The sequence below is a fragment of the Furipterus horrens genome, unplaced genomic scaffold, assembly GCF_987537825.1.
Source record: "Furipterus horrens unplaced genomic scaffold, mFurHor1.1.pri manual_scaffold_4, whole genome shotgun sequence".
NCBI lineage: Eukaryota > Metazoa > Chordata > Mammalia > Chiroptera > Furipteridae > Furipterus > Furipterus horrens.
The window spans coordinates 42,410,767-42,423,674 of NW_028327174.1; the positions used below are offsets into that span (position 1 = coordinate 42,410,767).

The 12,908-nt window shown below is 40.4% G+C and overlaps 1 protein-coding gene across 1 annotated transcript in view; it reads right to left on the reverse strand.

Moving 5' to 3' along the window:
* Positions 1 to 12,908, reverse strand: part of SLC2A13 (solute carrier family 2 member 13) — a 293,233-nt gene that overhangs the window by 7,031 nt on the left and 273,294 nt on the right. The window contains exons 8-9 of the mRNA XM_090275514.1: positions 3,522 to 3,643; positions 3,245 to 3,397 (exon numbers count right to left, since the gene is read on the reverse strand). Coding sequence (XP_090131640.1) covers positions 3,245 to 3,397; positions 3,522 to 3,643 — 275 coding nt within the window. The remainder of the gene's footprint in view (positions 1 to 3,244; positions 3,398 to 3,521; positions 3,644 to 12,908) is intronic.

Consider the following 12,908-nt stretch of genomic DNA (forward strand, 5'->3'; position numbering starts at 1 on the left):
TCAGCAATTCTACTTCTGAGTATTTACCTGAAGAAATCCAAAATACTAATTCAAAGAGATACATGCACCCCTATGTTCACTGCAGTATTATTTAGAATAGCCATATGGGAGAAACCTAGGTGTCCGTCTAATAGATGAGTGGATAAAGAAGATGTGGCACATATGTAGACACACAATGGGGTATTACAGAGCAATTAAAAAAATGAAATCTTGTCATTTGCAACAACATGGATGGATCCAGAGGGTATTGTGCTAAGTGAAATAAGTTGAGCAGAGAAATTCAAATACCATATAGTTTCATTCATATGTTCAATCTGAAAATCCAAACTGACAAACCTAAGAAAAAAGATTGATAGAAACAGACTAAAGGATGGTTACTAGAAGGGAGGGAGCGGGGAGACGGGTGAAGGGCAATACAGTTAATATTACAGTGTTGCACAGTGACAGATGATTATAGTGTAAAGTATACAGATGTTGAATTACTATATTGTACACCTGAAACTAATATAATATTGTATATCAACTATACTTAAGTGAAAAAAGAATATAAATGTATGTTGCATGCCTATTAGAATTTTGGATGCTAGTTGCTCAAAAGTGATAGGCAGCATTATTAAATTCTACTAAATGACAAGGGGAGAAGAATTGCTATTAGAGATAGAATAGAACAAGATTAGTGTGACTAATAAATTGGAAATGTTTTCATGAAAAGGGTGATACTAACAATGTAGTTCCTGGAGGCTGTGGGAATTTTGAAAAAAATGAAAGGAGGTGAAATTCTGTGTTCTCACTACAGATAATCAAAACTGTGGAGGTAAGAATAGAAATGGAACCTTAGTGGAGTGGTACAAAGAAATAATAGTAATCATGATGATGATAATATAGGAAATATGAAGGTGCAGGTGATAAAATATTTTAGACAAAACCAGGCTTCTAACCTCCTGTAACAGACCAAACTTAGTTTGGCTTTATAAAGAATAATATTGAGGAAATACGCATCATCTTGCACAATTTAGGAGTAGTGGCCTGATTAGAAGTAACTAATCATATCTGTCAGTGCTAAAAGAATTTTATGTTTGCTTATGACCCAGATTCCAAAAGCCAAATAATATCAAGAAAGTTCTATTAAGATCCAAGATCCTATAGTAAAATCTGAGGAATCTAAAGCAGGCAAATGCCTAAAGTGCTTCCGTGGCCTTCACTGGTGAGACATGTGGGTAAACCAGAGGCATGGGAAGGCCCAGGAGGCTATGACCTGCTCCATGTAACAGGCAAGTCAGTTATGTAACTATTATAATTCCCTCTTGGAACGAAGATGAAGAAAAAAAAGCCTGGATTGAGTCGGTCAGGATTGTTAAACAGTACAGATAATCCTCAGCTTTATTCTGAAGGAAACCAATTTCATTAAGTGTCCTATATTAAGTTTCATATTAAAATAAAATTTTAATTGAATTATACAAAACAAGGAATCACAGATCATGTCTGATTGTAATGTTCTCCAAGGCATCTATTTAGTCACACATGATATGAATAAAATGGTATCTGGTGACATTTTAATACTTTTTAGTAATAAATATTACTGCATAAGGTCCAAGAAAGACTGTCTAAGCAGTATAGTTTTGGAAGGAATCAAAATTTGAGGTTTTATGAAACAATTTAAAAAGGAGGAAATAAAAGAAGACATGGTATTTCCAGAAACAGATGCCATTAAATTAGGAATATAAATATATACCTTATATAAAATATAACACGTAGATTTAAATGTAGATTAAAACAAAAAAACAAACAAACAAACAAAAACCAGGGAAAAAACTAACCTGAACTGAAATGCCATTCCGCTATTAGCCAGCAGCAGACCTGAGGGACCAGGTGCTGACTTGAAAGAAGCTTGACTCAATGCAAAGCAGAAAGCTGTTTCTAATCGTGTAGTTTTGAAAGAAGCCTGGCTGTGCCCTATTTAAAATTTACTTCTGTTGCCTCATGTTTTCCTGGCAGCATACATTGAAGAAAGGAGAGCTTTGCTATCAAAAGTCTTACTGTGTAGACTTTATTATCTGGTCTGTCGCTTTCTATAAAAAGTGCTCTCTCAGAATAGTGGTCTACTTTTAGGTTTTCAAATGTTAAGCATTCTCAACAATCAGCAAATATGGGTCAATATTTATTGTACTAATATTTCTAAATGCTCTAAATAGTGACTGAAGAGTTTTATAAAGATAATAAAATTTTAGATTAATGTTATATAAAACTAAATAGCAGTTTGGCATATTAAGTGACTAAGATGCAGCGGAAGGGACTGGGGATATAATGGTGAACAAGGCCTCGTCCTGGCCTGAGCTCAAGGGATTTATGGTCTGGTAGTGAGGGGTGGGGGGCTGACAACTGAACCTGTTCTCGCAAAAAGAAATTCACGGCTAAGTTGAGTGATGCAGGAGGGAATCAGAGAATGGTCTAAGCAGCAGGCCTTCTATACACACCACAGAGGCTTATCATATAGAATCCAGCCACAACTTACAAACTCATACAATGAAAAAATCCTCTTGCTGAGAAGACAGTCTTTTTGCTTTAGTAAAATGGCTTCACTTTAGTAAAAATGGTCTTGAAGTAGCTTCCCAAAGTTTTCCCCTAACTCAGCCACTTCCCAATATTGTTTCTTTGAGTTTTGGTCTCCACACTTTTCTTCCTGAACATTTCTGACACTTGTACAGTTCCGGCAGTGTAAGGGGCTGGTCTCCGTGACTCTGAAACGCACATGCCTGCCCGAAAGCGTGGGTGATACAGGGGAAGGCACAACTCTCAGCATGGAATTTGGGGGCGCTACTTTCAGCCCTACTCTCCGCTCTTGGACATGACTCCAGCCCCATCATGGGGCATCTGCAAGCGTTGGCCCCAGACTCCCCGCCTACACCTTTGTACCACTCTGTTATGGTTCTTCATTAAACTCAAAGGTGTTCTTAAGACTTCCCCCTGGGGGGACAGCTTGGAGATGTCTGGGCTGGGAAAGGGGGTGGTGGGTGGGAGTAGAGAGCACTGGGGGACAAGAAGCTACGCTGCTTAGGAAAGGACAGTTCCTCTTACCTGCCCCCAGGTACATGTCCAAGGACTCAGGGGAACAAGGAAGCCACACAGAAATCGTTATGATAGCAAAAATATAATGATGTAGTCTTTCAATCACAAATGATAGCATATCTAAAAATAAGAGTAGGAAAAGTAAAATTAAAATATACTTGAAAAAAAAATCTCTTACCATAATATGTAAGATATTCTGCTGTGTGTAAAAATGTCAGTGAAACCAGAACATTGAAAATCCAATTTATTCCAGATGAACATGCATTTCCTGTACTTCTTGCCCAAAGAGGATATATTTCAGAATTCACAGTCCAAGGCATTGGTCCCATTCCTGAGAAAAACAAAATTTAAAATTTCAGTAATGCAGTATATAAGGAATTTTATAAAGAGTAGCTTGTCTCCTCTAAGAAGAGACAATTTAATTAATGCAACAACAAAAGTGAAGGCTTGTTTACCAGGTGCGAAGAAAACAAGGTATAAAATAAGGCCCAGAAGTGCAGTCCAAGAATATGGAGTAGGGCAGAAATTGTAAGCCCAAAATACTTCTTCCGTTTTGAATTTGGTTTCATTTTCACACCTGAAAAATAATACAATATAAATATTAACTTGATGTTTTAAGATATAGTTGCAGAAATTCAATGTGATCATGTAGGGCATATTTGGAAGTTCTTAACATCATTAAAGGAAAGGGTCCAAGCTGTTTTTCTAGAAAAAAAATGAGATTTAAATATATAGTATTAGATATGCAAACTCATAGAATTTTTAAAGGTGAATATATTTCAATAGAAGCACACAGAAATACTCTGTGCATACAACTCATAACAAAAACCCCCAAACCACCCAGTTAAAAAATGGGCAGAGGATGTGAATATGCATTTTTCAATAGAATATACATTGATGGCCAGCAGGTATATGAAAAGTTGCTCAATCTCACTACTCATCAGGGAAATGCAGTCAAAGCCACAATGAGCTATCACTTCGCACCTGTTAGAATGTCTGTCATAAAAAAAGACAGGTGTGTGGACAGAGCTGCCTGCGTCTTAAAAAGTTGACTCCATTTAAAAACTAATCTACAATACCTGAATCTTTGCCCCGCTTTTTCCCTGGGGTTGACTGGCATATAGAAAAAGGCTTCAGGTTAATCACAAACTGCCCTTAATCCTTCCTCTGGGGTAAGGCTCCCTCAGTGTTTGACCTGCCCTGACATGAGAGCTCCAGTATCTGGTCCCTTTGTTCCTCTCCATCACCTCTCCCTGCATTCCTTTCAGAATACGTAGGTCCATTTCTTAGAATGATAGAACATAAGTGGCCTGGGGGGTGAACACTGCTGGGCAGGGGCGATGACTCATTTTTTGTCCTGCTGCTGCCCAAGACTGCATTTCCTTGACTAATAAAACTAAACTGACAGGCTCAATTTGTCTGTATTGTTCTTTGGCCTCTGTTCCTTTGGCATTTGGGGGCCACTTTGCATACATGGCCTTGTGTGAAACAACAAGGAATAACAAGTGTCTGTGAGGATAAGGACAAAAGGGAATTCCTGTGCCCAGTTGGTGGGAATGCAAATTGGTTCAGCCACTATGGAAAATAGAATCACCATTTCTCAAAAAATTAAAAATAGAACTACCATGTGACCTAGCAAACCCACTTCTGGGTATTTATCTAAAGAAAACAAAACCTGTAACTCAAAAAGATATCTGCACTCCCATATTCACTGCAGCACGTTTAAAATAGCCAAGACACGGAAGGAATGAACCTAAGTGGTAATTGATAGATGAATGGATAAAGAAAGTGTATTTACACAACTTGAATACACCATAAATAGGACACCTTGCCGTTTTATCACAAAATGGGTGGAGCTCGCAGGCGTTACATTAAGTGGAATAAGTCAGAAAGAAAAAGATAAATACCATATGATATCACTTAAATGTGCAATCCTACAACAAAACAAAAACCAAGAAAAAGTGAGTTCACAGATAGAGAACAGATGATAGTTGCCAGGGGTGGGAGGTGGGTGAAATGGGTCAAACGGTACAACCTGCCAGTTATAAAAGATGTAAGTCATGTGGATGCGCTATACAGCATGAGGACTAGAGATAACAGCGCCATATTATGTCTGTGAAAGTTGCTAAGAGGTCTTAAAATTTCTCAAGAAAAAAAAAATAACTATAGTGATGGATATTAACTAGCCTTATGGTGGTGATCCTTTTGCAATACATGCAAATATTGAGTCATACTGTATACCTGAAACTAATATCTTATGTGTCAATTATGCTAAAAAAAAATTCTTTCATACCCATTCCACATAAGTGAGACATGATTTCCAGTTAGTTCTTCAGAGCTACAATAACACTTGAAGACCACAGAGAGTCAGTGTGTTGTGGGAGGAAGACTAAATTTTGCAGTCAGGACCAGATTCACATTCCAGAACCAGATACTTTTTCTTCATCTGTAAAATGGGGATAATGCCCTACAGGTAATTTGAGGGATTAGGAAGGTCACCTGTAAAGGGTAGAAGAGGGCAAGGAACCATTCTTACATCTGATTCCAACTAACTGTTGCCCTTGTTTCTCTCAAGAGGTCACGTCCTTTGCCGCTTAGTTTTATGGTCATGACAAGTCTCCTGTGGTCTTACGTTGATTCTGAAGTTGAACCTCCAATTCTTAAGACACAATCAGCCTCCAAAACATTCTTATTCATTATGTCATTTTTAGACTATTGTTCTGCTTCCGTCAAGCTGTATTTTTGAACCTTGACAGCCAAACCCTATTCTTGTCGCCGTGTTTATGACCTCTATCTGAACACCCTGCCTGTCTTGTGATTTAGGTGCCTGGTCAGTCATCTTCACCTCCTCTCATTCATGTATTTTTACTTCTGGCCCATACCCTGGCTTCATAGTTCCTTATTTAACCTCTGAAACTGCAGAGAGGGAACATTTATAATGTGCTTGATTTGCAACTATTTGACTTCAAGGTCTAAACCTTTCTGATTATAAGCACTATTTCTTCATTTCTGGCAACTTGCTCTACACACAAATCACAGTCTTTATAATTATTTTTATCCTCACCTGAGGCTATGTTTTCACTGAAAAAAATTGGGGGGGGGGGCAGGAGGGGGAGAGAGAAACATTGACGTGAGAGAGAAATATTGATCAGTTGCCTCCTATATGCACCTCAACTAGGGATTGAACCTGCTACATAGGTTTGTGCCCTGACGGGGAATCGAACCTGCGACCTTTAGGTGTACAGGACGACACTCCAACCAACTGACCTTCCCAGCCAGGACCCAAATCACAGTCTTTAGAGTCTAACTCTTCTCTGTGTTCACTTACCCCGTTGCTTAGCTTACCAGTGGTTTTCAATCTTCCTAATGCCGCGACCCTATAATACAGTTTCTCATGTTGTGGTGACCCCCAGCAACTCCCAACCATAACTAAAGCATAGTGATTAATCACAAAAACAATATAATTATATATGTGTTTTCCGATGGTCTTAGGTGACCCCTGTGCAAGGGTCGTTCGACCCCCGGGTTGAGAACTGCTGGCTTAGACCATGCCAATACAGCACTGTCTTTGCTGGCCTCTAGCACCCATGCTCATCTGCCGTCCTCACCATCTCAGGTCCCAACCTGGTGCGGCACCATTAACTTTTCAATAACCACTCTTCAGAAGCTGGGCAAAATTATGAAACCATGCTGCTGGGTTCTGTTAAAAGTTCACGCTATTTCCTCTCAGTTGGGTACCCAATTATGTGTTATTTTTATCCTTTGTTGTCTTTACTGAATTCTCTGCTTATTTCAGAGTAGGCATTTCATAAACTTTTGTCAATTATTGACTTAATTAAAATATTTCTTACTACCTCTAGTCCTGAAATCTTTCCCTCTGCTTTCTAGATACTAAGAACATGCCTCCTTCTTTAAACAAATTGAGGACCCTCCTTTTTTCCTATTGAACCTCTACTTTTCCATATTTTCTTTGGGCTCTTCTCCTACCTCCAATGGTACCATGTCTCTTGCCCTTTCTAAGAACTGCCCTTCCTATTACTGGTCCTGTATCTCATTCTCCTTTTCACTGCTCAGTAGGCTATTCTCTTTCTGCCATCTTTAGTTTCTTCCTACTTGAGTCTTTTTTACAAGATTGCTCCTATTCAATTAGTCAAGCCTTTCATATTACCACTACTGGCTTGTTGAAAATCAGAGACATTTACAGTAGTGAGTTCTACATCCTCACTACCCAACCTTTCCTTTACAGCCCAGCTCTCCCACCCACCCAGATACTCAGGCTGTTTCCTTCTATCTGCTCATCCAGAAGTCATTGATGACCTCCAAATCCTCCAATTCCTTTATCTTGCCTTAATTTTGAGGCTCTTTGATTACTCTCTGGTGGTTGATATTGCTGACAACCCTCCTTCTCTTTCTCCTTTGCTTTCACACTTGTATCTCCATCTTATCTCTGATGTATATGTCTTCATTGCTTTTTTAGAATGCCTCTTCCTCCCCTCAACCTCTGAATACAGGTGTTCTGTAAGGTTCTGTTTTGGGGCTTATACCTTCTCTCTTAATGACCTCGTTTCATTTTAAGGCTTTTTAATCTCCACATGGCTGCTCCCTGATAGGTTATTCTAGCCTTGACCTATTTCTCAAGCTCCATTGATAGAATTTAGGCATCTGCTTCACACCCATATCTAAATATGCTGCTGTGGCCCCAGAAATACTAGGGCTACAATGGAATGCATTGTCTTCTCCAGGAGACAGAGTGGTGCTGTTCTGAGTTTAAATAATGACTAAAATTTATGTGCCAGATACTAGAGATACTGCATTTGTGGAAACTAGAGTTTAGTGGGGACAGGTGCAGTCCTGCTTCCTGATCTATAAAACAGGGAAAAGAATTATTATCACAGGCTTTTGGGAACATTACAAGTGATAATATATACTGAGTGCTTAGCACATATAGTGAATGCACAGTATGTATTACTTTAATAGTGCCATTCAAATTTCTATTTTTGTTAACACCCCCATTTCCCTGAGTTGAAATGGATTAAAATCTCAGAGTTATTTTCAACATTTTGTTACCCTTTTGTGTTTGAATCCTCTGTACTTTTTAAGTCCAAGGAAAGAAAAATGGCTAAGACTTGGAGCTCTGGGACTCACATCTTGCATTCAAATCCAGGCTGAGACTTTCAGATTTGAAACTAGTGATTTATGTTCTACAGGCACTTAAGTTTTGAAAGCCTGTGTCTTCATCTGTGAAATAAGGATTTTCTGGGCACCTACTTCAAAGAAATATTTTGAGGCTTGCATGAGGTAAGGTGTGCAAAGAACTTCATGTGCTCTGGGCAAAGAATCATATTTCCTAGACACAATTCTTGAATCTGAGTCCTCCTTTCTATTTGCGTTAACACCCAATTCAGACTCGTGTTGGTGCCGTCAACTGCATGTCTCCATGGCAGGCTCTCTAGAGTAGCCACCCCCCCACCCCACCCCCCGTGACCGTGCCTCCTGATGTTCATGGTCTTGTCCAGGCCTCTCCCCTTGACCTGCTTCTAATCGACAGAATGCAGCAAAAGCAGCAGGACACAGGTGATTAAATGTGTAGAACTGCAGTTTAGCTGGAGTCTCTGATGCCCTTGCTGGCTTTCAAAAGCAGCCGCCATGTTGCTCAATCCCAATGTGGGGGTGCTCACAGAAGGAACTGAGAAGTCTTCAGCAAGAAACGGAAGTCCTTGGCTTAAAAGTTACCAAATTCTGCCAATAAAAGCTAATCTTTCCTTATTTGACCCTCAGATGAAACTACAGCCCCAGTCAATACTCTGACACTAGGTGTGCGACCCTAAGCCAAGAATCCAGTTAAGCTGCGCCTAGACTCCCGACCCACAGAAACAGTGATGGGATAGGTGTGTGTGGTTTTACGCTGATCTGTTTATGGTGATACCATTATGCTGCAATAAAAAGTGAACAGTCTCCTCGTCTCCTCCTTACTTTTCCTGCTTCTGGCATCCCTTCTTCAAACCCCTGCCTCACCAAGAGGTGCTCTCTAGAGTACTGCTCTTGCCATGCAGCTTCCCCCTCATCCCGACGGCCTATGAAACGGGGCCTACAGACTTCGGCTGCAGCCTGCCTTACCCTGTACTTCTGCACAGATCCCTTTCTCCAGCTAAACTAGACTCCTCCCTTCTGTACCTGCTTTCCAGACTCATGTCATGTCCTTAACTGAGGGAAAACGCTTGCTCCTGATCTCCACCATCAAAACCAGCCCTCAGCGCTGATACTGGTGCCAGCCATTCACCTGTGTAAAATATTCTCTCTCCTCTCAATGCCTTTTCATTTCCCTCATTTATATCACTATGATCTATCTGATAATAACAGTGCTCTGTATTATCCTGTCTGAATATACTCCCTCTCTTCTGGGCTCTCCTCCCAGGCAGCAGAACACGAGGGTCAAGGACACAGGGTCTAGTGTCAGGCTGCATGGTTTTGTATATTGGTTTGCCCACTTATCAGCTATAAGAGTCCCTAGTAGACTTGTTAATTGCTTGGCACAAAGACAGCAATTTATTAAACTTTTGCCAAAAGAAGAGTCAGTTTCTATCCCCTCTCTTTTTAGAATCTCACCCTCTAATCCATAACAGTACTCTCTACAGAGATGGTCAATGAATGATGAATGTAGCCTTTATATTGGCATTTAACTGTGAGCAGAAAACAGCATCAAAAATTCCCTGATCAATAATCCTCCACCTTCATTTCCAAACAGTCTTCTGAGTTATGAAGATACTAAAATGAGAAACTGAGAAGGGGGGGGGTGGAGAGAAGGGAAGGAAGAGGCAAGGGGGTTAAAAAGGAAAAAAAGACAGGAAGGCAGGCTCCCAGGAAGGGAACGCTTACAAGAAATCACATCACTAAAATTCACTGAAAAATTCTATTTACTATTTTCATTCATTATTACCAAAGATCCTTGCATAATCTCTTGTTGGAATGATGGAAAGTGGCATATTTTTGGTAGGCTCTGTGCTTGCTCTGATGTAGCTTTCCACCATTTGGCCACATATGCACATTTGTCTGCATAAAAACCAGGAACCCTGCATCATCATCGCACTGACTTCAAAAGCACTGCCGGCACTGATTTGAGGGAGGCACACACTCAGCAACAGGTAGACAGTTAATGACTAAGAACATGACATCACACCTGACCTTCGAAGTATAAATAGTAGAAATCTCAACTGAAAAATAAAATTGTATATTCCGAATGCTATTGCAAAATACTCTCATGCTTTCCTGGCTTAGTGACTGCCGGTGGAGGAACATGATGCTCCAGAGAAAGAACACATACTTTGACATCAGTGTGTGGGCTGGGATTAGAAAACAGCGTGCTCCCAGATGGGGCCACCTCACCACATCCTGAAGCAGAAACAGAAAACAGCTAAGGCAGCAGGAGCTGCGCAGAGGGTGCTGCAGCGCATGACGCTGCAGAGCGTACGCAAGCAGGCGAAATCTGTCTCATTTTGGTAGAGGGACAGAACTAATCTACACCGGCAGAATGACTAGACTAACACCTGACAGGCAGACCAAAGAGATGATCAGTTCCCTGTTCCAGCCATGGAACCCACAGTGTTTCCTTTATTTTAAACACATCTAGGAATTAACAGCTCTCATGGAGGTGCAACAATTCTCCCTTGCCTACTCAACTCCCACCCCAAACTAGTTCATGGGTGAAGAGCTATTTGTTTTTGTTACTTTGTGTTACCTCTTCATCAGATATCTGGAGTCTTAAGCCCAAGAAATAATCAAAGGAACCAAGTGGTGCAACTGCTCCTGCCACAGTGACCCCGTGCTTTTTATATTGCACCAGTATTCACTATGTAACTGCTTCACGTTCACATATGGGGGATGGGAGAAAATACCACTTGTATTTATAACACAAGAATTTCAAATTCTAATCACAATCATCGAGACACTTCGCCCCCTTTCCAAAGGCATTCAGGATGATCTAGGATTTTGGAGAAAGGGAAGGGAGCGCTGACTGATGCCGGCCTGACACAGCTGCTCTTCTACTGCTGGGTCACTGCTCATGCAAGTCACTTGCCGGTTCCTTCCCGAGGAGTGTCAGAAACGCACGGTTTCATCGCCAGTTCCTGATGCAGGACTGCAATTTCTTTGAACAAAATCATTAGGGTATCTCCTCAAAACAAAATGGATGCCCTGAAGGTTCAGTAATTATCAGAATTCATGATCTGATTACACACAATCTGAGAGTGGTGGTGGAGAGGTACCTAGAAAAGGAGAGATAGGTAACTCCCAGGAGGACACCTATGCTGTTCTCTGAGGAGAAATAAAGAAGCGCAATGCTAGCCAATCAGAGGACTAGGATGTTGGGAAATTTCAACTTGTGGGCATCCCATGAAAGCAACCAGGAAATGTTACCATTACAAACTTGGCTCATTACTGCTCACACACTTTAATTTATGTTCACTGGCATAATCCACATATAATAATTAACATGAAATAAACTTATGTCAAGGTTGGTAACACAGCACTTTAACTTGTCTGCAGCTGCATACTTTTGGAACAGAATGGCTCCTGAGCATGCAGTGTGCAGACTATGTTGAAGATCGTGGCCTTAGGTGCTTTCTACTGTCTAGCCTTTTTCTCCCATTGTAACGTTTACACAGTTTTCCTGCAGAGGACTGTTACATAAAGAGAAGTTTAAAAAGTCATTTATTTTATTGATTAGTATTATTTTCTGGTAAAAGCGAAACCTTTAGAATTATTGATAATTGAATCATAGAAATGGGTAAATTTTGAATGCATTAGAAATGTGGAGCTAAAAGCCATTTTAAGAAATGAATTAATAAAGTTATATATATCACTGTAACTAAACCATTTACTGGTATATTGGTTAGCTTCAAACAAACAAAAAACCTGAATAAATGAAATTAATACTATTTATAATAGGACCAAAGCTATTCGTGTGCAACAGGATTATGACTGACCCTCATGTGACTGTGCTGTGACAAGGATCTCATGATGGTGAGTTACACCATCCCTCCCTCTCAAGTCTAATTCAGAGACCTGACATTTTTCCACTTAATCCTTCCTGACTTATTTTAAAGATTTTCTTTATTTTCTAGAGAGAGGGGAAGGAAGGGAGACAAAGAGGAAGAGAAACAGCAATTGGTTGCTTCTCTTACGTGCTCTGATCAGGGGACTGAACCAGCAACCCAGGCATGTGCCCTGACTGGGAATCGAACCAGCATTTCGCTTTGCAGGACGACACCCAACCAGCTGAGCCATACCAGTCAGGGCCTTCCTGACTTCTTTCACTCCCTTTGTATTCCCTGGGACCTTTCTCCATGGAGGACACAGCACCTCTATCTTCCTCTTTGTTCCCTACACTTCATAGGTCAGTACTTGGCACATTTTACACATAATCAATGATTGCCTGTTAAATAAAAACATCTCACACCTGTTTCTCCACTGTATTATGTTAGAGAAGACAGATATATCTATTGTCGATTTAAAAAAAAAATTAATCTCTACTTAATTAAAAAAGTTACTGCCTTTGGCAGTATAGGAAGGACATGTTTCCTTACCATAAGCATTGTGAAGTCCACCTGTACCATCCCAAGCTTGAAGAGCTTCAAACACACCAGTACTCTGATTTGATTTTCTCCTCACCGTATGAGTGCCTGCACATATCCCTCCCTCCCTTGCTGGCTTTTATTTGCAGGTGCATGCGAATGAATGTAGCTGATTTATCGCTGTAGGCTATCTTGATGCAAACAATGGTATAATCTGGGTCTGGGATTCTTTTCAGTCCCTTCTACAGCTGCCTTCCATCAAGTGTAAATTCT